Source organism: Dipodomys spectabilis, unplaced genomic scaffold, assembly GCF_019054845.1.
Source record: "Dipodomys spectabilis isolate Male_0828 unplaced genomic scaffold, ASM1905484v1 ptg000157l, whole genome shotgun sequence".
NCBI lineage: Eukaryota > Metazoa > Chordata > Mammalia > Rodentia > Heteromyidae > Dipodomys > Dipodomys spectabilis.
This window is the reverse complement of record NW_024870834.1, coordinates 747,819-772,715: the sequence shown is the minus strand read 5'-3', so window position 1 is coordinate 772,715 and position 24,897 is coordinate 747,819. Positions and strand designations below refer to the sequence as shown.

Here is a 24,897-nt window from a genome sequence, read left to right as displayed (position 1 = left end):
TGTCAGACCAGCCCTGTCCCCAGGACCCTTGGTCTACCCAAAGGAAGCCACCTGCCCCACAGAACCCAACCATGGTAGAGGTTACCACTAAGGCTTGGGTTTGTGTGGGTCTGTTTGCTATGATGTGTCTGTTTGTTTTGTCCATTGTGGGGCTTGAACTCTGGGCTTGGTTGCTGTCCCTGAGCTCTTCAGCTCAAGGCCAGCGCTCTACCACTTGAGCCACAGTGGTTTTCTGGAGTCTCATGGACTTTTCCTGACTGGGCTGGCTTTGAACCGCCTCCTGGGTAGCCAAGATCACAGACATGAGCCTCCGGCACCCAGCTTATGATGTATTTTTTTTTCTGCAGTACTGGGGCTCAAACCCAGAGCCGCATGATAGGCAAGCACCCGCCCACTAAGCACACCCCTGTCTAATGTCAGGATTCATATCTCCAATGTAATGCCAGCTTAATCAGGTGTTAGTCAGTCTTGCTCCAACATAGACACAGCCCCCGCCCCTGCCCTGGTCACTCCAGTTAGCTGCAGCAGAGGGGATATGGTTAGACAGTGATGAGGTTTAGTAGTGGGAGAAGACCTAGGAACTGGTTGTTGGACAAGCACATGTTCAGTGTCTGCCGTACCAGGCCGGTGTTGGTGAGCATGGTAAGAGAGGCCAGAGGAGGGGTCAGTTTACCCCATATGGGCAGTCAGGCTCCTGCCCGCCTACCACAGGGTCATGGCGCATGCCTACTCGTGTACAAATTGTCAGACAGCGTGAATTAGAACTGAAGATGGGGTCACTATGTGCCCTTGGGCCAGGGGAGCCAGATTGCAGCTCTACTCTGAGCTCATCACCCTCAAAATAGGCAGGCGCCTTCATGGGGTGGGTTTGGGATGGCCCTGCATCCTCAGCTCTGTGGCTTTTCATGCACGAAATGAATCAACAGAGGCTGGCCGGAAACCCTGGGAGCGGAGCAGCTCGGTGGAGAAGCCTGTGTCCTCATTGCTGTCCAGGTGAGCTGCACTGCAGAGAGATGACCTGGTGGGCAGAGGCGGGCACCAGTGCACGGGTTCACATGTCTGTTTCGTTCCATTGCCCTAGAACCCCGTCAGTGGCAAAGAGCCCCGAAGCTAAGAGTCCCCTTCAGTCGCAGCCCTACTCTAGGTACCGAACAACCCTCCTGCCCACGTATTCCCAGGCTCCGGATCCTCCTCTGTTCCCCATCCTTGACTAACACCACCCCAGCCCAGTCTCACGCCCTGGCATTAACAGCTTGCTTTGGGAAGGGAGGCCTGCTCTCAAAGCAGGGATGGTATGGTGGAGCTGGAGGGACTTGGTGGTTGAGCGGGCTTCTTCCTCCCTGTGAAGGGCAGGCTGAGGACTAGGAGAGAGATGGCTTCCAAGGAGGCACAGAATTGGTGTCACAAGGGAAGTGATTGAGCTGGCCGTAGACAGCTATGTGGACTGCTGGCACTGAGGCACTTACTAGCCACAGCTGCCGCCCTCAGCCCTCACCCCTGCGGCCTGGTCCTGGTCCTCTTCCTCTGCCTGCAGCATACCCAGCCGGTCTCCCCACCGGTACTTTGACCATGCTTCCCAAACCAAAAGCTTGCGGGACAGCAGCATAGAACATTTCAATAAGCTCGCCCCAAAAGTCAGAGCTGAACTGCCCCCACAGTAACCTAAGACAAGTCTGCCACAATTGAAGGGATCCAGAGCCCACCTAGTTAAAAAGTAACTCTAATCGGGTGCTAGCGGCTCATGCCTGTGATCATAGCTACTCAGGAGGCTGAGATCTGAGGATCGTGGTTTGAAAACTGGACAGGAAAATCCATGATATTCTTACCTCCAGTTAACCACCTGAAAACCAGAAGTGGAGCTGTGGCTCAAAGTGGTAGAGCACTAGCCTTGAGCAAAATAGCTCAGGGACAGCGCCCAGGCCCTGAGTTCAAGTTCCATGACTGATAAAGAAAAAAACAGCTCTTGTCCCAGAGCAGGTAGTGTGGACAGTCTCGCAGAGTGAAGCCAGGTGATTAGCAGGCCTGGCTATAGTTGAAGTAGGTGGACAGGGAGCAGTGTCCATGGTCAGCCAGGGGCAGCAGGAGCTCCTCGGCGGCTCTGGAGAAGGCAGAGGGCTAGATGTCGCAGCCATACATGCGGGCTTGAAGGAAGGGTCTGGATGCAGGTGGAGCTTGCTCTGTGGGGACTTGGGGGACAGCCTCCAAGCCTAAGGGATGGCAGTGATTATGCCAAGCCATAACCAATCTGGCATGCTCAGAGAGAAGCCAGTATGGCTGGAGTTTGCCCAGGAAGCTTGAGTACTTCAGAGCTCACTATGGCTCTCAGAGGGAAGTGTCAGGGTCACCCAGAGGCCAGCCCACAGTCTCCAGGACGGCTGTCCTTGCCTGCTACTACACACTACACACACGTGGTTGCTGTGCTCCAGCCCCTCCCTCCATGGGAACACTGTCGACTGTTCCCACTTGGAACAACACCACCAAGATCGCCAGCTCAGAGGGCCAGGCTCACAGGGGCCAGCCCCTGTGCCAGACAAGTGCTCATCCCAGGCGGCTCTCAGGTTCACAGGAGAGCTGGCCTGGTTTCCCTGAGGGTATGCTGACCCAGAGCCTGCAACCTGCAGAGGAGGCCTCGGCCTCACCAGATCCAGAACTGCTCAGGATGCACCTGGCATCCTAAGTCATCAGGAGGGTCAAGGGCACTTCGTTTCTCATCCACACTCCTCAGCTACTGCTTTACCAGCCAGTCCTAATCTGGGTGTTGACCCTCAGCAGCCACTCCTCCTGACTCAGGCTGTATTTGTTTCCTGGCACCATGGAGTTCAGCAGCTGTTCTCTTCATGGTGTTCAGAAAGACCAAGTAGTTTGACAAGTATTGGGCTAAGATTTTCCAGGGAGGTTGAAATTCAAGTCAGTTGACCTTAGTTCCCAACCTTTTACAGAAATGGGACTGGGAGAGAATGAGGGAACAGAAGACACTGTACAAAAGGAAATGCGCTCATTACCTGACTCGTGTAATTATGATCCCTCTGTATATCACCTTTATGATAACAATAAAGTAAATAATAATCACAACAATAATGAGAAAAGACAGAACTTGGCCAGGTTCCCCCATCTCCTATAGGCTCTACTTCCCCCCCAAAAAAAGCCTGCCTCAAATGAGCAAACACGAGTCCCAGGACCTGTACTGGGGAATGAGCTACAGGCCTGTGCAGCCACCCCAGCGGAGCTGCTGCAAGGCCGGCTGAGCTTCATGCTGTGCATAGTGCCAGTTTTCAGCCAGGAACACAAACCCCATGCTGAGGAAGCTTCTGGTACAGGCAGTAGGAGCTCGGGGCTGCCTTCTCTGCCCTCAAGTCCGAAGACAACACCTTGCCAGCCTCCACTTCTTGACTCTTGGGCTGGGAAATATGGTCACAGTATCCACAGAGAAGGCACCTGCATCCATCAGGCACCTTGCAGTGGCCCAGGAAGGCCCAGGGAGAGGCAGCCCGCAGCCCTGCTGCCCTCCCCACGCTGCCTTTCCTCTCCTAGGGTGAAGCCTGCTGGGAGTGTGAATGACGTGGCCCTGGATGCCTTCGACCTGGACCGGATGAAACAGGTGAGTGCCCCTCCCTTGGTCACGAGCATCTGTGGTCAGTGTACCTGGTGGGCCGAATTGGGCAGCACACGCTTGGCAGGCAGACAGTGGTGGGAAGGCTGGACACACGTCCATCGTTGCACCAGCCACTGCCATTGCCAGAACAAAGGTGACTCTGCCTTTCTGAGGTGTCCACGCTTGCCCTTGCCCCTCCCCATGGGCAGCCTTGGTCTTAGAGTGGACTTGGGTGACAGCAAAAGCAGGGTTTCCAGGGGGGCGGGGGGCTGGGTGGGAGGTTCCTCCAGACATCTCTCCTGTGGGCGCTGTTCCCCACCCCCCACTGCCCATCTCCCGAGGCCCCTCTCGTCATCCCCCATGGTCCTCCTGCCTCATCGCCAGATCCTCTGCCCTGCAGGAGATCCTGGAGGAGGTAGTTCGTGAGCTGCACAAGGTGAAGGAGGAGATCATTGATGGTGAGTGGGCCTCGCTGGCCTGGGATGCCACCAGCAGGGCTTCAGGGCAGGGAGGCTCACCAGAGTGGCACCTGCCAGGCCACGCACAGTGCGATCCAAGGCCACATAACACCCAAGAGGACTGTGTCTCCCCACCCTCCCTAGTCACTATGGAAACAGGTGCCCAAGAGCCAGATGACTTGGCTAAGAACACGTGGCTCCCTAGGGATGCGCTCTGGGCCTGAGGTTCTGCCCGCTGCGTTTCCCCCAGGAGGGGAGTCAGTGGCTGTCTTCTGAGTTTCTGCTCCTTTGTTGTCTGTTGGGTCCCCTTGCCTTTCTCATCGGCCACACCCAGTGTGGCCTCGGAGCTCTGGCAAGACTCCCATCTTCCCCTGAGCAGCAGGCTCGCAGCCCACGTGGCCCTGTGCTGGAGAGGGACGCAGTGCTTCCCCCACAAAGGAGCCTCTGGCTCCAGAGAGCAGGCTGGGGCCCGCACATCCTATCAGTCCTTCCGGACCCAGCAGCCTCAGGTCGCAGCTCAGATCTGCAGCCAGAGGAAAGGGAAGGTTTGGGCTCAGCAGGCACCAGCCACGGTCGCCTCTCCCCCACAGGGGACAGGATGAAGCCTCACCCATAGCGGACTCCAGAGGGAGAGGGCCCCCAGGGGGTGGGCTGGGAGCCAGCTCCCCAGGCTCCTCCCCCCAGTTTGGCCACACCATTGCCAGCCAGAGCACCACGTCCCTGTCTATCAGTTGGGCTGCAGTCAGGGCAGGAGATGGGGCATTAATGAAGAAGGAGGGGGAGCCAGTGGGAGCCACAAGGGCGGATGCTGGGGCTTTACTTGGAGTAACCCAGCCTAGGAGTGGTTCCCTTCCAGCCCTCTGGGCCGGGGCTAAGTCAGAACCCAGTTCAGGCCAGAGGCACGGCTGCCTGGCCAGATGGCTCAGCAGAAGCCAGCTAGGGAGGAAAGCAGGCAGTGGGAGCCATAGATCCCTGACCTGTCAGCACCTGTGGGCCCTAGGAGCCTCCCTGCCACAGCCCAGAGTGCTGGGGGAGCTGGCTGTGCCTGTGCCCCAAACACCCCCTCCTAATAGCGGCCACCCCCCCCCCCCGCCCTCCTGCTGGCTCCAGCCTCTGGAGGACTGTCCTCGGGAGGCCAAGCCAACATGGAAGGGGACAAGGGGGAGCCCTGGCAGGGGGTGGGAGGGAGGATAGGGGTGGAAGTGGGCAGGAGAAGGAGTTGTTCAGGGAGAGGCTGGGAGAGAACAGGAAAGTGTTGGAGAGAAAGCCCTGCCCTTCTACAGGCTCTGTGCCACTGCACGGCAGAGCCCAGCGCTGGGAGAAGGGCTCGAGGAACTCCAGGCAGACCTAGATGCCTCCCTAGCCCTGGCTAGCGCCTCCCCTGACAGGGACTCCAGCACAAACTGCCCATGCGACCCACAAGGACTGTCGCTTCCCCAGAGGTATGTCCCAGGCTGCTGTTCCACTGGGCCTTGAGCCTATGCCCTGAGTCTCACACACTCACACATACACTGCAGTCTGGGTTGGGGGCTTCTGGGAGCCTAAGCTGGGGAGGACAGTCGTCAGGCAGGTTGGCAGCAGGCTCAGGATGAGGGGGGCAGGTCGCCGCTGTACCTGAGTGCCCTCTTCCGTCCTGCCCACAGCCATCAGGCAGGAGCTGAGTGGGATCAGCACCACCTAAGGCGGCCACCAGCCATGGAGGACAGCGAGGCTCCCTGTGGCCACAGGCCTCCGCACACACCGGAAGCTGGCACTCAAGCTGGGATGTGCTTCGTTTAAGAATCTCAGCCTGGGATACAATAGCAAAATGAGGAACAGAGTTCAACTCCTGGATTTTTTTAGCTTCTACCTGACACAGAACACCAGGTCTATTCTTTTTTGTATTTTATATTTGCTTATTTAAGTGTACATTTTTTTCGGTTTATAGAGAGGACACCCCGTCACCTGCTTCATTAGATGGTTTCCAAGTTTTTTCCTAGGTGACACTGTTGGCCCCTTAGCTGGCAGTGAGCCGCCGGCACGGCGTGGCCTTCCCACGCAGCTCTGCCCCCGGCAGTCGTGTTAACAGTCTGTCCACACAGTGCGTGTTCTGTCCACTCAGTAATAAACTGTTTACTGTCCACACGTGAGGGTCCTGCCTCTGGCTCTCTCTTTGTCTTGCTGGTTCTTGGATGCCCTGTGAGCATCCGCAGGGAATTCCCCATGGTCCCAGGTGACCTCCTGCAGTCACAGCTGAGGTCCACCCATAGTCCAGCTGCTGCAGGCCTGGTCTGGCTGACTCCTGGCATTCCCCGGCCCAGCCCCCTGTACTTCAGTCTAGCTGGGTACTCCCATCAACCTAACAGGAAGGACCAGGCTATCTGTTGAGTTGAGAAGCCGAGGCCCAGCCCTAAGCAGCCTGGCCAGGGTGCCGAGTCCACAGCCTAATAGCCTCTACTTTGTTCCCCACCCCAGGACCCTGCCTTGGGCCTCCTGGGCACAATCCAGGGCACGCTTCAGAGCCACCCTTGAGCCCTAGGCCGGCTTGTGGTAAAGCCTGGACTTGGCCCTGTGCGGGCACCGCTGCACTCCCAGGAGCTCCCAAGGCCAGGGGCAGGCTTGGCAGGGGGTTCTGGGCTCTTCCCAGTTGCTAGGCTGGCCTGCGCTACCAGGGCGGGGCCGCCTACCTCCGTTCAAAGTCCTGTCTCAGACCCGGCCAGGCATCTGCACTGTTGAAGGGCTCTGGTGCCAGGCACCAGAGGCGCCTCCTGTGCCCAGGGCCAGGCTATTGTGCATCCTCCCCAGCCTTCCCACGGCTGCCTCCACCTGTGGCGGGCACTGTTGCCAGCTCTGCACCTCAGCCTGGCCCAGGGCTGCCATGGGCTCTGTATGGCTGCCCCACACCTGTTCCTTTGACAAGGAGGGGATCACTCCACACCCCACTGCTGCCTGCCTGTGCTGGACACCAAAACCAACCCCAGCCTGGACCCTGAAGACCGACCCCAGCCTGGACCCTGAAGACCATCCTGCTAAGCAGAGGCCGCCTCCCTGTGCTGCCAGCTGTACCATCAGCTACGCTGCAGACAGGACAGAGCCTCGTGGTCCCCTCACAAATGCCAAGCCCAGTGCCCAGCCTGGCTCCCCGAGCTGTGCCACCTTTGTGGCCACCTGTCTGTCCAGCCACCCATCTGGCACTGGCCTAGGTTCTGTGCGGAGCTTCTGAAGCTCCTCTGAACCTAAGCCTCAGGCGGGGGACTTCCAAAGAATGAAAGGCCCGGGGACATGGGGCAGGCCCAAGGAGCAGGGCGTCTGCGGAACTTGGAGTCAGGGGCTCCCAGCTGCTCCTGGAACTTGCAGGCACAGAGGGACCTTCTACCTGTGTCCACCCAGGAAGAGCCCCCAGAAAATGCCTGTGCCACAGACTGCCCTCCAAAGGGTGAGGCGAGCATGGCGGGACTGGGGTATGGCTGGATGCCACCTCCTGGGTTCTAGACCTCACACCCTGGCAGCCCAAGCTCCAGCCAATACTATCCCTCAGAAGCACAGTGGACAGGCTGAGGACAAGTGCTGAATTTAATCTGGGGCACAAGAACACCAGAGAAGCCAGCGCCACAGACACCACGGGGACAGAGCACTGCCCACAGCCAAGCAGGGCTGGCGTTGCCCAGGGAGGCCCAGAAGAGCCCGGGTGAGTCTGCACAGATGCACCACGCCGGGCCTGTGTCTGCCATTGCTGGGCAGAGCTGTGATGGCAACTCCTGGGGCTCGGCAGGACCAAAAGCAATAGCCTAGGGACGGGAACCAGCACAGCCAAACCAGTTCTGGGCGCAGCGGGCAGGGGGCACAGCTCTGAGCTGCGGCAGAGGGGCAGCGGCTCACAGGCGGTCATCCGCCACCTTGCACACCCGCTTCACCCTGGCGTAGGGCCCCAGAGAGTCCTCAAACACAAAGTCCCAGAGTACCTTCATCCATGAATGGTGCTGCGGCAGGTGGTCGTAGTACTCGGGTGCAATCTTCCGCACCTGTGGAGAGGGGCAAGATCAGGGCCATGCCTCAGCCAGAGTGCCTGAGTCCCTCCCACAAGTGGAAGTGGAGTTCAAAACTCACCCCACCCCAGAACCCAGCAACCTCCTCATCCAAGGCAAAGGCGGAGCCCGTGGGGCCTCCTGCCATCACCTGCAGAGCTCTACACCCCCTGAGCCTCGGCTCCCATCAGCGCTTCTCAGCCAGCCCCTCACCACACGCCCTTCCTCTGCCTGCAGCCCGGGGGCCCTGCGTCACTGGAGACGGCAGATGAGGGGCGGCACTCAGGCACCAGCAGGCAGCCAGCTCTCCCTGCACTGGCGCTCAGCAGACGCTCTCCATGGCTGCTGGGTCCAGACTCTGTCTCGACACTGCATCCCACAAGTGCCCTCCTCCTCCCAGCCACCCCTTGTTCTCTGCCCAGGGGAGAGGTTTGCTGAGGTGGGGCCGGCACAGCCTTGGCACCATTGCTAGAGAGCCGTGCAGCACACCCACATGCACAGAGGGTCTACAGACCTCCCCCCCCCCCCAGCCTCTCCCATGGCCTCTGCCCCCTTACTGGGTCACCTCAGTTGTGCCATCAGAGTGTCAGCCCTGACCAGGGGTGACTGAGGGCACCCCTCTCGGCCTCCTGAGACTCAAGTCAGGCCCCAGGTTGCCCGAGCACAGCCAGTTCTGGGCTGAGGAGGCCCCTGCAGCGCCACAGGCTGTGACAAGATATGCACAGGTGTCAGGAGTCGGGAGAGAGATGTCTTCACTGATGCAAAGCTCTCCTTGAACAAGAGGACGCTGGGGGACAGTGGGCAGCAGCCGGCCTGAGACGCACAGCCAGCCACTGTGCTTCCACAAGCCCTCGTCAGACCAGGCGCCCACAGCCGCCTCCCCGCGTCTGCCTCACCCTCCAGCCAGGCCGGGGCACGGGTTCTGACAGGGAGGAGAGGGAAGGGAGGGGAGAGCCCTGCCACTGGGAATGACAATGACCATCCCCTGGCCAGTTCCAGAAGGAAGAGGCAGGCTGGGCACAACCCGGGGCCCTTCCCTGGGCTCCCACACAGCCCTGGGCCGCCTCATCCCTGCCCGGCCCCGCAGCACACGTACCAGGGGCAGGTTGCAGCCCGGGATGCTGGGGAAGTCATGGTGCTCCATGTGATACCCCACGTTGAAGGTGATCCAGTTCAGGGGCCCGTAGTAGGAGTAGGTCTCATGGCCCTTCAGGAACATGTAATGCTCAGCCACAAAGTGGCCCGAGATGGGGTGCAGGCCCAGGCCCAGGAGGGAGCTCGCCAGGAGGTAGACCACAGGTTTGATCCCCCAGAGGGCAAAGATGGTGACATCCGCCGCCAGCTGCACCAGGGCGTTGAGGATCTCCATGCGGGTCACGGCCTTGGGGTTCACGTAGAGTGGCCGCAGTGAATAGAAAAAGGGCTGCAGCAGCAGCCAGAGCAGCTTGCGGGCCGGCGTGCAGAAGAGCCAGCCCTCCAGCCGCGTGGGCACGTCCACGTCCAGCCCGTCCCCGCCCAGGTAGCGGTGGTGGTCCACGTGGTACTTCTTGAAGGAGGTGGCATAGGGCAGGCCGATGGGCAGGTTGGCAAAGATGGCAAACCAGCGGTTGTAGGCAGGGTAGCGTGTGCCGAAGGCGGTGTTGTGTGAGATGTCATGGATGGCCAGTGTCAGAGAGTGGTTCACACAGCCACCAAACACATAAGCCCAGAACAAGAGCCAGCGCCACGCGAGCCCGCGCACCAGCCAGCAGGCCAGCAGCTGCGACAGCACCAGCACCAGCACCCTCCACTTGATCTGCGGGTCTGGCGTCATCAGAGCCTTGATGGCCGGGTACTTGGCTGCGGGAGAGACAAGGGAGCCACGCGAGGTCACACACACTGCCGGGCTCTCTTCCGCCCGTTCAGCCTTTCATCTGCCATCCTGCCGTCTCCCCTTCCCCGAGCTCAGCCCCCAGCCCAGGCAGAGGCCTGACCCAGGGCCACACTAACACCCAAGGACTTCTAATAACCTGACGCTGATGGCTCACCCTACTGGGCCAATCAGGAAGCCTCTGAGGGTTGAGGATCAGTTCCAAGTCAGCCTCTTCTCTCTGATTAACCACCCAAAAGCCCTTAGTTAAACTCCTCCCTAGTACTGGCACAAGGAAATAAAGAAAGGACAGACCAGGCCCACCTCCCCGCCCCCCCCTCCCCGGGAGACTTTCTGGGGTATCAGTTTGCCAAGAGCCTATGTGAGCTCAGGTCCCAGCAGCCACCGCAGCGGCACACACACATCCCTGCGGAGCTCAGCCCGAGGCCTAGACACCACCCAAGCGGGACCCCAACTCCTCAGGCACCTGGGGGTGGCCAGGGAAGGAGGACATAAAGAGATCTGGCTTTACCTCAAGTGTTTGCAGCTCTTGAAAGGAGAACTGCAGGAAATCGGGTAAGCGGTGGAGCGCCCTGCTCCTAGAGGCAGGTATTTGTTATGCTATCTTTTGTACTTTGCTGTATTTTGTTTTACAGACAATGCTAGTGGAAGGGAGCCAAGCTACGCTGGTTGGCCAGAACAGCCACCTTGCAGGGAAGGCAGTGCTGGCACTGGGGGCTGGGCAGGGTGGGCCAGCTGTGCCTTCCAGAGCCCAGGAGGAGCGGGTAGGTTGGTGAAAGGGCAGGAGTCCCTCCCGTACCCAGGGAGGCAGGCACCTGTCCCGACTCCCGCGCAGGTGGCGCCAGCTGTCCCATGCAGATAGGGAAACCAAGGCTAGCAGGGCAGGGGCTCGTGGCACAGCACCTTGGGTTAACCAGCACTGATCTTTGGGGTCCCCAGAGCTCTGGCATATGCCCTACCTGACCCCACAAGCAGCTGGGGGTCTTAACTCACCCTCCCCAGGGCTCCTAGAGCTGCAAGCTCAGCCCCAAACCAACCAGCCAGGCTAAGGTGGACTTGCCCACCATGTGTGCATATGTGTGTGTGCATGTATGTGTGTATAGCAATTTGAACTCAGAGCCTTAAGATCTTACTGAGCACTCAAGGCTGGAGCTCTACCACTTGAGCCACACCTCTACTTCTGGTTTTTTACTGGTTAATTGGAGACAAGAGATTTGTCTGCCCAGGCTAGCTTTGAATTTGATCCTCCAATCTTAGCCTCCTGAGTAGTTAGGATTACAAGTGTGAGCCACTGGCCCCTGGTCTGGCTCTGCTTGTGTTCAGGATGGCCCACGAACGGGGTCCTCCCTGCTAAGGCTCACAAGACAGGGCGTGGCTCAGTGATACAGAAACACGCTGGCGCCAGGCAATGCACCTAGGGCTTGGCCTTGGCCTCCAGGCCCCAAGAAGACAACAAGCTGCATCCTCTGGTCTCTCCAGCAACTGAAGACAAACTGTAAGTGAAACTAGGGGCTGACAGTGGGAGATGAAATGCTTCTACCCACGCAGCCCCATGGAAGGACAGCCCCATCCCTGGGAGGCGCTGGGCAGGAAGTCACTTCCTTTATCTGCAACCACAGGCCATCTGTCCAGGAAGCTGTCTCCTCGCTGGTACTCCTGCCAAGCCTTTGCCGCCACCTGTAGCTCCGATGAGCAGCAGCCTGAGGACACGCAGCAAGAGGCTCAATGGGCTTCATCCACCACCCAGTGTCAATGCTAGGCCCAACAAGAAGACAAAGACAGGCACTGGTGGCTCGTGCCTGTAATCCTAACTTCTCAGGAGGCTGAGATCTGAGGATTGCTGCTCAAGGCCAGCCCAGGCAAGAAAATCCATGAGACTCTTATCTCCAATAAACCACTAGAAAACCGGAAGTGGAGCTGTGACTCAAGTGGTAGAAAGCTCGCCTTGAGCTGAACAGTGCAAGGACAGCGCCCAAGCCCAGAGTTCAAGCCCCACGACTGACAAAAAAAAAAGATAACCCAATCAAAAATGGCCAAAAAGTTGCTCATAACTGTAATCCCAGCTACTTGGGAGGAGGAGATAGTAGAACTTAGGTTCAAGGCTGACCTTAGGCAGAAGCTTAAGTCCCTATTATGAGAAATATCCAAAGCACAAAGGGCCAGGGGCATTGCTCAAGTAATAGAACAGCTGCCTAGCAAATGCAAAGATCTGAATTCAAACACAAGCATCACCAAGAAAGAAAAAAAATCAACCATGTCTCCAAAGAAATAGAACTGACAGAGACAAATGGATGCTCAGTGTCTTCTCATCAACGAATCAGATCCAAGCAGCATCAAATCAAAATCACTTCTTGCCAGCTAGGATTACTAGAATTTTACTCTTTATATTTTTATATTTTTGGTTGTTCTGCGGTTTGAACTTAGGATCCCGTGCTTGCTAATAATCAGGTGCTCGGCCACTGAGCCAAACCTCTAGCCCCTTTTTGGTGATGGTTTATTTCTAAATAGGGTCTTGTACTCTGTCCAGGAATATACCTGGACTGTGATCCACCTATTTCAGGCTTTTCATAATAGCTAGAGTGACAGGCATATGTATATATGTCTGCTTATGGATAATTCATGATAATCTCATGAACTTTTCCACCTGGACAGGCCTTGATCTTCCCAATCTCAGCCTTCCAAGTAGGGACGATTATAGGCATGAGCCACTGGCATCCAGCCAAGCCCAGGGCTTTAAGGGAAGCCTAGACAGTATATAGAGAGAAAGCATTTACACACACACACAGTGCACACGTGCATGCCCCCTTCCAGCTTCAGGGCATCTGATACCCCAAACCCTGTGTTTGGGGTCTTCAGCACGATCCTGGAATAAACTATTGAGACAAAGTTTAGGTCAGGCTGTCAAAGGCGCCCACAGAAGTTCCTGGCCAGTAGGTGCTTCTGGGAAAGGTGTTAGAGTTACATGGTGGTATCTGACCATGTAACTTGGGGCTCTGTTCACATTGCTTAACCACAGCCAGACATCTGGCGGGAGGAGACCTGGCTGGGCTCCAGACTTTCCCCCAGGCCCTAGGCGTAGGGTTCCCATTGTCACGACGGAAGAAGACAATCTGGCACCCATGGTGAGCAGAATGGCAGGGCTACATCCACTCGACCTGTGCCTGCTGTCAGTGACAGGCAGGAAAACATGAGGGACAGGTGGCATAGAGCCTGCTAACCGGAGCACCTGAGATGAACAGGCACCAAAGGCCATGGCTGGAAAAGGGGAGCTGGAAAGAAGGACCCAGGCGCGAGATACACCGCTCCGTGGGGCCATGGGGAGGATGCGGACCCCTCCGGAAGCAGGAGAGACGAGGAAGCCCTGCAGACACCCTGGATTTCAGTACGGATCTGAGCCACCTCTGTGGAACTTGGTCATGGAGAATCAGGACGCAATGCAGCCCCGAGGCCCCTCCCCGCCCGTGGCCAGAGCCCCACTGCCCACCACTCCTGGTGGGAAACACAGGGAACCCCAGCATCCTCCCACCAGGCTCAGCAGGCCGTGACTGCAGGCAGGTGGAGGCCGGGCACCAGCCCCGTCGCTGCGGAGAGGCAGACGTTCCTGCTGCTCCCAGCATGTGGAGGGAAGGGTGAGGGTCGGGCCTCACCCCTGCTTGTTCCCGCCCCACCAGAGGCCAGAGTCCATGGGAAGACCTGAGAGCTTCCGTGTCACCCGGAAAGACTGCAGCCACTGGAGACAAGGCCCGTGACAGTGGTGGTGAAGTCACAGGCAGAGTCCCTGTACCTGTGTGTACATGGCGATCACCATCACGTGGTGGACTTCCTAGGGCAATGGCCTGCTCCTCCCCTGCCCAGACCCAGGTGTGGGCCAATGGATTTTACAGATAGGCAGCCCCTACTTCTCCTTGGAAGAAGGCCAAGCCTTGGGACATGGGTGGGGCCGGCCACACCTGCGTCTGCTGAGCGCAAGATCAGGCTGCTGAGCGCAAGATCAGGCAGAAAAGCCTTGATCTTTTTTTTTTTTTTTGTCATGGGTCCTGAACTCTGGGCCTGGGCGCTGTCCCTCAGCTCTTCAGCTCAAGGCTAGTGCTCTACCACTGAGCCACAGCGCTACTTCCAGCTTTTTTCTGCTTATGTGGTGCTGAGGAATGGAACCCAGGGCCTCATGCATGCAAGGCAAGCGCTCCACCACTGAGCCACCTTCCCAGCCCCAAAAGCCCTGATCTTAACCCCAAGCTAGCGCCTGCTCGCAGCCCAAATCCGTAGAAATAAGGATGGCTGTGACCTGCACCGTGGCTCTTGCTGTCCCCGTCTGTTGAACACAGATGCAAGTCCTACCGCTAAGGTGGGCGGTGGGAAGCGAATCCAGACACACGTGGGTGTCCCTCCCCCGCCCCGCCTCCTGCTCCCATGCCCGCAGCCCCCTTTGTCCTCCTCACTCCTTCATCGCAGAGACAGACGCACTACGTGAAGGACAGTGCCCCTCCTCACCCTTCCCCCAGTCTCTCCCACCACCCGGGGGCGGGGGGCACTGAGCCCCTGGAATCTCAGCAGCCACGGGGGCCTTTCATCCAGCAGCACCCCCACGTGCCCCTTGGTCCCACACCGGCTGCCTGTCCCAGGGGCCTCCCAGCCTTCTGCCTCCTGTGGGAAACAGGCCAAGGGTTCAAATCCCTCTAGGCTGTGGAGAGCCAGGGAAGGGTCCAAATCTCTGGAGCAGGTTCTCCATCGCATGAGGGGTCTCTGTGTGAGGGGACCATGCCTTTCTCACTGGGCCAGGCCAGACCCTGTGCCTGAGCTCACAGCCACAGGGAGACACGGACCCAGCCGGTGCACTGGCGGCAGCTGACCATCACCAGCCGCCGAGGTGGTGTGACCCCCAAAGAAGGGACAGACACAGAGCCCGTGCCCTCTGACCTGCCTGAGTCCCGGAAGCCCGTGGCACTCACAGCAGCCCTGGAGCTGAGCAGGCCGGGAGCGCCCTGCCCACAGCGTGTGCGCCAGAGGTCTTCCAGCGCTCCCAGGAGGATCCCTCCCCCTCCCCCCCCCCCCCCCACCGCTCGCAGAGCTTTGACCCCAATGGGCGGGAGGCAGCCCAGGCAGAGACCACACTGAGCTTTCAAGGGGAGTCCCTAGAAAGGCCCTCCAGCTGCCCTGAACCATCCTGGAGTCACCCCAACAACACCTAGGAATAAGGTCAAGTTGCCTTGTCAGTCAATGGACTGTGGGCTCCCCAAACCTCGCTCATCGAACTGCAGACACCCCCCCCCCCCAGTTATAGGGCTGAAAGTCTCGTGGGAACAGGCAGCCTTGGGGTCTCCTGGGGGCCCACGCCGTGCAGACCGGACCATAGGACAGGCCACACGAGGGTGACCAGAGTGTCAGCGCTCACTAGGCAGGACGCCAAAGTTCAGACCGGGAAGACAGGAGGGGGGCGCAGCTGGGTGAGCGGGTCACAGGCAGACAAAGGGAGCCATTGAGAGCAGGAGGGCGGGAAGGGCGGGGGGATCAGCGCATGCAGCCCCGGGGCCCGGTGGGCTCCTGCTGGGCTCTGACAGGAAAGGGGAGAGGAACCAAGCACGAACAAGTGCGTGGCACTGAAATGCTGGAAACGAACTCTACCACTTGTGGTGGGGACGGGAGGGAAATCTGGGAGAGAGCGCGGGAAGGGGTGGCTGTCCACAAAGAAGCGTGCTCGTTACCTGATTTATGCAACTGAACATCACCTTTACAACAATTTGAAATTTTTGAAAAACGGGGAAGAATCACGGGACAGAGAAGGAAGGGATCCTGGTCTGACGGCAGAGGCCTCTTGCAGGGCTCGAGGAAGGGGACAGGTAGCAGGTACAGTCAGCAAGGGAGCCGCTGGGATCCACGGCCTGGAGCTCCGTCTCCTCTAGCATAGGAGGGGTTGGGAAGTCCAAGAGAAGGAGACGAACCCCCTTACTATAGACATCAGAAGCCACGCCTGGCTGAGATCTGAGGATCACAGTTCTAAGCCAGACCCTGAGATGGGGTCCAAGCTGGTATGATTCCATTTTGAGCTTTGCCTTTGTTTTCAGGATTTTAGACTTGATGGGCTTAGTTCCCAAAATGAAAAAAAATGCATCTGGTCCCCCTCCCCTGAACAACCTAACCCCACTTTGATTGTTGAGTTAAATACTGCCCCATAAAACAGGTTGTAATCTGGCTCCAACTGGAGACACCATGAGGTTACAGTAAACCCTGCCTTTTGCACATGCTTACGGTAAACTCTGCCTGTTGGCCACCTGTGTGTGGTTTGGTATAACTGTACAATCCTTTGTGTGTTACAATCCCATTGGTCACCTGCGCGTGACCAGGCTCAACCTCATGGATTTTTCCTTTAAAAACCAAAGAATGGGGGCCGCTCGGGGTCGCAGTATCAGCTCCCGAGCCTGTGCTGCGGCGCTGGCTGGTCAGTGTGAGAACCTTCTCAATAAAGTTGCTTCTTCGTTAACAACTTTGTTGCGGTGGGCTCTGGCACTCCGGGTGACTAGGTGGGCTTGCCTGCCTGAGTAGGGGTCTTCCCACTACACAGGCGGGAAAGTCCCTGAGGCTCTTATCTCCAATAAACTAGAAAAAGTCACAAATGGAGCTGTGGCTCAAGTGGTAGAGCACCAGCCTTGAGCAAAAGGCGAATGGCACCCCGGTCCTAAGCTCAAGCCCCAAGACAGGCACAAACAAAACAGAAAACAGGTGAAGGGGCTGGGTTCCACTGCGCACAGACCCCGGACACACCCAGCTCGGCCGCCTGTGCCCTGCGGCGGGGCCTGCCCACCTCCAGCCAGGGCTCGCCCTGAGGAGTGGGGGGAGGGGAGCCAATGCAGCCAAGTGAAACCAAAAACCAAATGTCATGCAAATAATGTCCCATGGAAATAATGTCCCAACAGAGACCCCTGGTGAGGCCCAAGGCGGCTAGGCAGCTGTCCATGGATACAGCCATAGCTACAAGTCCCAGTGTCCAGAAAGACACAATGGTTCCAAGACCCAAGGAGGACCTGAAGATACTCAGCAAAGTCAATAGCACCAAGATTTGAACCTAGTCCCAAGTTCAGGCCTGCACAAGGCCCTTACACCTCCCAGCCCCCCCCACCCCCCCAATATCTGACACTCCTTCAGGTTTCCTCCCTGTTCAGGAAGTGATGCCAAGATGAAGAAACTGAGCCCCCCAGCAGATGGAGAAACACACGCCGATTTCCCCCGGTCCTCCAGAAAGGAAGAGAAGATGCTGCCCTGCCATTGCTGCCTTCCCCCAGAGCTGGCGCCATGACCGCTGCGTGTCCCCAGGCAAAGCCCTGCCCTCACCAGGCCCGCCTTCCCCTTTCTACCTCTAAGGCATTGGCTCAAGTCTGGAGCATGGGGGGGGGGTGGTCTCTGCTGGGGACACCTGGCCATGGAGGTTGGCAGAGGAGGAAGCAGCTGAAGGGTGAGGCGGGCGGGCTCCACCACCTGTCCACAGTCACACCATAGCAGACTCATCAGAGGGCCAAGCACAGGGGGCTTGGAAGGAGATCAGCTCAACCACACTCTAGCTCTGATGGATACTTGTTTGTTTTTTGTTTTGTTTTTTCTAGAATCCTCCAGAAAAGTCAGGAGAATTGCCATGGGGGGGGGGACAGAATCAGGTGCTGGGCATGGGGATACTGCCCTTTCCCCCCACACCAGCAGCAGAGAGTGACCTAAACTCCACACCAGAACCCCAGTACCCCTAGTGACTAGTGGAGATAGGAGGTCACTCCCAGCAGCGAGCCACTGGCCTCTCCTCACTTCTCCTCTGGACTCTGCTGAGCCCTGGGCTTCGGCCCTACCGTACTTCCCCAGGAGGCCAAGTGCAAGCACTGTTTGTGGACTAGGGCAGTGACCTTCTCTTTCTCCCCATGTCCCGGGGCCACCTCTGCAGCGCACAGGCTTCCCAGCTCCCTCCACAAAGCTGCAGGGTGCTGGTGATGCCACCTGGTGGCCACAGCAGGAAGTACTTAGTTGGGCACCTACCTGCGGCTCTCTGCCTTTTCCCCCACCAGCTGGGTGGCCTGACCTCTCACCAGCCTACTTCACCACGGCACCCAAGGTCCTCATTTTTTTTTTTTTTGCCACTCCTAGGGTTTGAACTCAGGGCCTGGGCTCTGTCCCTGAGCTTCTTTTGCTCAAGGCTAGCACTCTTACCACTTGAGCCACAGCACTACTTCCAGAATGTATGTGGTACTGAGGAGTCAAGCCCAGGGCTGCATGCATGCTAGGCAAGCACTCCACCACTAAGCCACCTTCCCAGCCCCGAAGGGCCTCTTATCCCTGCCTACTCACCTGATTCCTCAGCTCAGCTCTGTCCTACTGCTGTGGGGCTGTCTCCCAAGCTTGTTCCCACACCCTGGTTCTGAACTGAAAGGCCATCCTAGCCCTGCCTGATGCATAAGGGAGGCACTTGTGCACACCATTCGGCACAGGAAATGCGCACTGTGGTCCAAAGTGCCTCCAAGAACCACACCGCCTCTGGGCCACTTGCTAAACCTGCTCCTCACCCTGGTGACAAATGTGTGCCGAAGGTCCCTGCAGATCCCCACTGATGGCAGAGGTGGTGGGGCAGGCCAGCCCGGAGGAGTGCAGGCCTGGCCAACGGCTGCCAGGAGAGACACGGCATGCCACACAGGCAGCTGGAAGTGGCCGGGGAAGTGGAATATGGGGATCTGGGGAAGGGAACAGCCTGAAGACATGGAAACATTCTAATACTGAGTAATGAGCCTTACTGAAAAGCACTGGACTGTGCCCCTCACCTGAGTGACTGCCTGGCACGCTAATCACTGCAATAAAGCTATTAAAAATTAAAGAAGGAACATAAAGTCAGGGTGCAGAGGCCAGGGCTCAGGAGAAAAGAGGAAGCTGTGTGGGGGGACACAGGATGCTGGTCCGTGTGTACCAGCACCGCCACAGCCAAGCCCCGCTGCGGCTGGCTGAGAACCCTGGCCACCACACATCGCCAAACAGCTCAGCCCATGAAATGTCTGTGAACCAAAGAAAAGGGACACAAGACAAGAAGATGACAAAGGTGAAGACAAAATAGCAGAAGCAGAAGAAGGGGGAAGCAGAGGAGGAGGAAGGAAGGAAGGAAGGAAAGAAGGAAGGACGGAAGGAAAGAAGGAAGGAAGGAAGAGGGAGGGAGGAAGAAGGCTCCAAGCTGACAAAGGACAAAATAGCTTGGTTCTGATTGTCAATGTGCCTCCAAAGTTCACACAGTGGAACCCGAATCCCTGCATGGCATGCAGCTGCAGAGGCCTGACGAGTTCTGTGGGCTCCCTCACCCCTTCTGCCACATGAGGACACAGCAAGAAGACAACTTCTGCAAACAAGGAGATGGCAAAGACCTTTGTGAAGGGTCTGCTGTCTGCATGCTGCTGACACAGGAACAGCGGAGAGTGCTCCAGCAGGAGTCAGACCCCTACCCACCACCCCACCACCCACTGCAGAATGACGCCCAGGGCTACAGGTCTCCACCCTGAGGGAAAGGCTAGTTCAAGGGGGATGATGGCAGCAGGCAGGACCAGCTCGTGGGACGGAAGGGATGTACCGTGGCCCGCCTCAGGCTGCACCACACATGGGTAGCTGGGAACTGGCCCTATGGAAGTATTTACAGAGAGCCAATGATTTTACCAACATAACCTGTGTGTGTGTGTGAGTGTGTGCATACATGCACATATGCCATGTGTTGCTGGAGAGCATGTCTTCGGAAATACTGTGTAGGCTGAGACCTAAAGAATTCACAAAAAGTAGACAGAGGAGGCACAAGGAGAGAAGGATTGCAGAAGAAGGGATGAGGGGAACGGGGCCGTTGGGCCCAGGCTTCCATCTCCAGTAGATGGGGGGCGGGGGGGGGGAGGAAGAATTCTAGCCAAGCACCAATGGTTTACACGTGTAATCCTAGCTACCCAGGAGGCTGAGATCTGAAGATCATGGTTCAAAGCCAGCCCAGGCAGGAAAGTCTGTGAAACCCTTATCCATAATTAAGCACCAAAAAAGCCAGAGTGAAGCTGTGGCACAAGTGGTAGAGTACTAGCCTTGGGCAAACAACAACAACAACAACAAAACAGGCCCTGAGTTCAAGTCCCAGAGCTTGCACACACACAAAATTCTAGCAGAGGGGTGCTTGTAGACGCCAGGGTACAAGCAAGGAAGTAGCTAGAAGACCACCCCATGGGGAAGGGTGGACAGGAAGAAACAGGGGGCTGTGTCTTGGTAGAGACCAGATTTTAGCTAAGGAGTCTTCTGAGACTGAGAGCTAGGGGCTGCTAGGGGCCCTGTCCCGCCCATGTTCCCCGGCCTCCCCTCTTCTAGGTAGGGGCTCTTCTTGCTCTACCATTGCCACCTCTGCTGCCCATCACAACTGCAGTCCAGGAACCACTAAATCCCTGGCCCCCTGGGGATGGGCAGGAAGCAGGCAGACTCCTCTCCGCTTTCCATGGCCCGCACACCACCCGAAGCAGGGCATCTCCATGGCGGGATGACAAATCTACACATCTCCCGTGGCTCAGGCCAGCTCTGCTCTGGAATTTTTCCGGGCCACCGAGAGAGCAGCTGCAGCCAGTACTTTCCGAGGCAAACAGCCCAGCAATGCCGCAGGGCTGCTTCCTGGTCTTCTTGGTTTGATTCAAATTTTCGTGAGCTGTGTTTGCCCTGCTTTCACATTTTTTTTTTAAAGCAAACAAAACCACAAAGCTATTTGTTTTCAAAGAAGTGCATCATGCCCGTCCCCTCCCTGCCTGGCTCCCCAGGCCTGGCCGACTGGCGCCCCTGAGTTCCGTCCCTGCCCACCCGGGACAAGGGCCACCCGCCCTCGCTGGGGGACCTCACCGGGGACCATGGTTCTTGGTTGCCTTGGCATCCAGTTTTCTCAGGATGCTGTATCCTGGAGAACACCTTCCCGGCCCGCACAGGAGCTAGACGTGGACTTTGGCCCCATTCATGGAACGCCTGGAAGCAGCCTTTTGTAGGGGACCGGGGCACTGGACTCTGAGATTAGGATGTTAAATAAACACCTGCTAGCCCCAGGAGCCGATACAAGCTGCATCAGCTAGCTGGATGGAGCCCAAGAAGGTGGGGGTCCAATAGGCCTTCTGCGTCCTCTGTGCTGTGTGGACCCGAGCAAGTTGCTCTCCTCTCCGATCCCCACTCTATACCTCTTCTGAAAAGACCTAGTGCGGTTGAACAGAGCATTTCTCCCAGGGCTGGGAGCAGCAGAGAGGAAAGCCAGGCCGGTCTGTAAGATGTTCGTAACACCACTGCTGTATGTGTTTCTGTCACAGAGTCCAGGCCAGCGCCATCGGAAGACCATTACTAACCCTTTACCTTGCCCAAACTTCCCCTTCCGTATCTGTGGATTGACTCACCCGTCGCTTGTGAATGGCTGTTGGACTCCTGGCTAGATCAGACCTACAATCTCAAGACCTCCACCCCAGGGACTAGAGCCCAGGCACTAGAGCCTGGGAGTGGACACCCAGAGGTGTCCGACTAGCCAGGGGCTCCTAGAGGAGAGAGACCTGAGCCTAGCCAGGGAAAGCTGAGCCCAGAGCCCGGTGGAGTTAGCCAAGGACTGACATATTCCTAGGAAGGAGGTCTGGCACTCAAACAGGGCGCATAGGACGGTGAAGGGTGTTGTGAAGAGGGATGGGCTGACCCACGGGCCCAGGGAGGATGTCTCCCTCTCCTCCAAGTCTTCCTTGATTTTCTGAAGCCTGGATGGATTCCAGACCAGTGGCTTCTTTTTTGAAAGAGATCTTCCTGCGTGGCCTGGGCACACACAAACCTAATCTCAGCACTAAGAAACAGAGTCAAGGCGAGCCAAGCCAGCCTGAGCTACCTGGAGTTCCAGGTCAGCCTCAGCTACGTAATGACTGCTGTCTCGAAAACAGAAAAGAGTCAAGCCCTGGTGGCTCATGTCTATAATAGTCAGGAGGCTGAGATCTGAGGATTGTAGGTCGAAGCCAGCCTGGGAAGAAAAGTCCCTGTGAGACTCTTATCTCCAATAAACCACTGAAAAACCAGAAGTGGTGCTGTGGCTCAAGTGGTAGGAGTGCTAGCCTTGAGCACAAAGAAGGTCAGGGACAGACCCAGGCCGTGAGTTCAAGCCCCACAACTGACAAGAAGAAAGAGAAAATGAGAAGAAGAAGAAAAAAAAAAAGAGATCCTGAGGCTTGTTCTGGAGTCCCTCATGCCTCCCGCTCATCCTCACACCCACCCTGCCCCGCAGGACTGCGCAGGCTGGGCTGGAGGTCAGTGTCTGGACGCCTCGGGGCCTGACCTCCTCCTCAGCAGCATGAGCCCCAGTGGTCAGCGACGGGCAGAGGCTGCCTGGCCTGGACTGCCCCAGCTTTCTCCACCGGGGCCAGGTGCCTGGTGAGGGGAGCTGGGAGGCAGCCCCTGTGCCAGCCTCAACCCCGCCAGGGTGGTGGGTGGGAGGGACGGATGGCCCGGCCCCTCAGAGCCCAGCGGGTGACCTTCCCCACAGGTACGATTCCTTCTCAGGGAGAGCACACACAGGGTCGCCGCCCCTGAACCCCGAACTACGGGGGACCAGTCAGGTGCCTCCTGTGTTTGAAACATTAAAGTCCATGCCATAGATGCTGCCACAGACCCCAGAGGGAAAGACCAACGAATGGAGTGGAATTAGAAAAGCGTAGAAAGTTCTGTAAACGCAAAAGTCAAGATGCCACAAGCAGGCAAAGCGCGACCTCTTCTTTAAAGGGTTCTGGCAACAAGAAAACCCCGCCAACCACAATGCCATCTGCAACCAGCCGTCCGATAATGGAAGTAAGTCTACCAGGAAGCAGTTCGTTCCGCGAAGGTGATGGAGGACGCTCCAGGGAAGCCGGCGGCACGGGGCGCACGCAGCCCGGGTCCCCCCCGCAGCCCGGGTCCCCGCAGCCCGGGTCCCCGCAGCCCGGGTCCCCCCCGCAGCCCCGGGGCCTCCCGCAGCCCGGGTCCCCGCAGCCCGGGTTCCCCGCAGCCCGGGTCCCCCGCAGCCTGGGGCCCCCCGCAGCCCGGGTTCCCCCCGCAGCCCGGGTCCCCCCGCAGCCCGGGTCCCCGCAGCCTGGGGCCCCCCGCAGCCCGGCTCCCCGCAGCCTGGGGCCCCCCGCAGCCCGGCTCCCCCCGCAGCCCGGGTCCCCCCGCAGCCCGGGTCCCCCGCAGCCCGGGTCCCCGCAGCCCGGGTCCCCCCGCAGCCCCGGGGCCTCCCGCAGCCCGGGTTCCCCCGCAGCCCGGGTCCCCCGCAGCCCGGGTCCCCCCGCAGCCCGGGTCCCCGCAGCCCGGGTCCCCCCGCAGCCCCGGGGCCTCCCGCAGCCCGGGTCCCCGCAGCCCGGGTTCCCCGCAGCCCGGGTCCCCCGCAGCCCGGGTCCCCGCAGCCCGAGTCCCCCGCAGCCCGGGTCCCCGCAGCCTGGGGCCCCCCGCAGCCCGGGTCCCCCCGCAGCCCGGGTCCCCGCAGCCCGGGGCCCCCCGCAGCCCGGGTCCCCCGCAGCCCGGGTCCCCCGCAGCCCGGGTTCCCCGCAGCCCGGGTCCCCCCGCAGCCCGGGTCCCCCGCAGCCCGGGTCCCCGCAGCCCGGGTCCCCCCCGCAGCCCCGGGGCCTCCCGCAGCCCGGGTCCCCGCAGCCCGGGTTCCCCGCAGCCCGGGTCCCCCGCAGCCTGGGGCCCCCCGCAGCCCGGGTTCCCCCCGCAGCCCCGGGGCCCCCCGTAGCCCGGGTCCCCCCGCAGCCCGGGTCCCCCCGCAGCCCGGGTCCCCGCAGCCCGGGGCCCCCCGCAGCCCGGGTCCCCCCGCAGCCCGGGTCCCCGCAGCCCGGGGCCCCCCGCAGCCCGGCTCCCCGCAGCCTGGGGCCCCCCGCAGCCCGGGTCCCCCCGCAGCCCGGGTCCCCGCAGCCTGGGGCCCCCCGCAGCCCGGGTCCCCCGCAGCCCGGGTCCCCGCAGCCCGGCTCCCCCCGCAGCCCCGGGGCCTCCCGCAGCCCGGGTCCCCGCAGCCCGGGTCCCCCCGCAGCCCGGGTCCCCGCAGCCTGGGGCCCCCCGCAGCCCGGGTCCCCCGCAGCCCGGGTCTCCCCGCCGCCCGGGGGCCCCCGCAGCCCGGGTCCCTCCGCAGCCCGGGTCCCCCCGCAGCCCCGGGGCCCCGCAGGTGGCCGATTGCACGGAGCGCCGGACAGGCGGGCAGCGGCACAATCTGCGATGCCGGCTCCGGACTGCTGCTCGGTCCCGGGACGGGAGACCGAAGGCCCCATCGAAACCGCCGCTCGCCCCGCGCTCCGCCCGCAGCGCCCGGGGCCCCCCGCCGGCGGGTCGGGGCGCCGCGCGGCCCCCGGCGCCCGGCTGGGACTGTGCGGTGCTGCTCCGCGCGCGGGGTCGGGACTCGCAGGGGCTGGGGAGGGGAGCGCTCCAGCCCGCCCCAGAGAGGACGGGCGACCCGCGGGCACCGGGCTCGGCGTGCCCGGCTCCGGACCGGTCCCGGCTGCGCGCTGCCCGGCCGGAGCCCGCCCCGCTCACCGAGCATCTCCTTGCGCCGCTGCGTGTGCGGCTGGTCGGTGTAGACCCACTCGAAGTCGCTGCGCCCCGCGCTGTTCCCCATGGTGCGATGCCGTGGTGCGGATGCCGTGGCCCGGAGCGCACCGCGCCCCAGTAGCCCGGCCGGGGTAGTTCGGGTGGTGGGGGCGTGGCGGCGCCGGGGGCGGGGCGGGGCCCGCGCGGGGCGGGCCCGGGACGGAGCCAGATCGGGGGCGGGGCCCGGGGCGGGGCCCGGGGCGGGGCTGGGGTCTGGGGCGGGGCTGGGGTCTGGGACGGAGCCCGCAAGGGGTGGGCTGGGGCTCGGGGGCGGGGCTGGGGCCTGAGGGCGGAGCCAGATATGGGCGGGGCGGAGCCAGGGGCGGGGCGGGGCCCGCGCTGGGGTCTGGGGGCGGAGCCAGCTCTGGGCGGGGCGGGGCGAGGGAGGGGCCC

The 24,897-nt window shown here is 59.9% G+C and overlaps 2 protein-coding genes across 3 annotated transcripts in view; one reads left to right on the top strand and one right to left on the bottom strand.

Annotated features, from left to right (window-relative positions):
* Evl (Enah/Vasp-like) overlaps positions 1–6,179 on the top strand; it is a 58,796-nt gene extending 52,617 nt beyond the window's left edge. The window contains exons 10-14 of one of the 2 annotated variants that reach the window (XM_042692640.1): positions 927–993; positions 1,082–1,144; positions 3,532–3,598; positions 3,993–4,050; positions 5,694–6,179. In XM_042692640.1, coding sequence (XP_042548574.1) covers positions 927–993; positions 1,082–1,144; positions 3,532–3,598; positions 3,993–4,050; positions 5,694–5,731 — 293 coding nt within the window. In that variant the 3' untranslated portion in view covers positions 5,732–6,179. The remainder of the gene's footprint in view (positions 1–926; positions 994–1,081; positions 1,145–3,531; positions 3,599–3,992; positions 4,051–5,693) is intronic. The other variant, XM_042692642.1, reaches the window with a different exon arrangement.
* A 1,405-nt stretch (positions 6,180–7,584) lies between these two features.
* On the bottom strand, positions 7,585–24,571 carry Degs2 (delta 4-desaturase, sphingolipid 2). The gene is made up of 3 exons (XM_042692651.1): positions 24,451–24,571; positions 9,151–9,893; positions 7,585–8,051 (listed from the first exon to the last, which is right to left on the bottom strand). The coding sequence occupies exons 1-3, from the start codon at positions 24,530–24,532 to the stop codon at positions 7,905–7,907; spliced, it is 972 nt and encodes a 323-aa protein (XP_042548585.1). The 5' UTR covers positions 24,533–24,571; the 3' UTR covers positions 7,585–7,904.
* Between the last annotated feature and the right edge of the window lie 326 nt (positions 24,572–24,897).

Bases quoted from the DNA above. Each gene is read 5' to 3' on its own strand.
- Degs2 (XM_042692651.1), bottom strand. From the start codon at position 24,532: ATGGGGAACAGCGCGGGGCGCAGCGACTTCGAGTGGGTCTACACCGAC. The intron at 9,894-24,450 runs GTGAGCGGGGCG...TCTCTCCCGCAG, and splicing joins GCGGCGCAAGGAGATGCTCG to CCAAGTACCCGGCCATCAAG. The intron at 8,052-9,150 runs GTACGTGTGCTG...CCCTCTCCACAG, and splicing joins CGGGCTGCAACCTGCCCCTG to GTGCGGAAGATTGCACCCGA.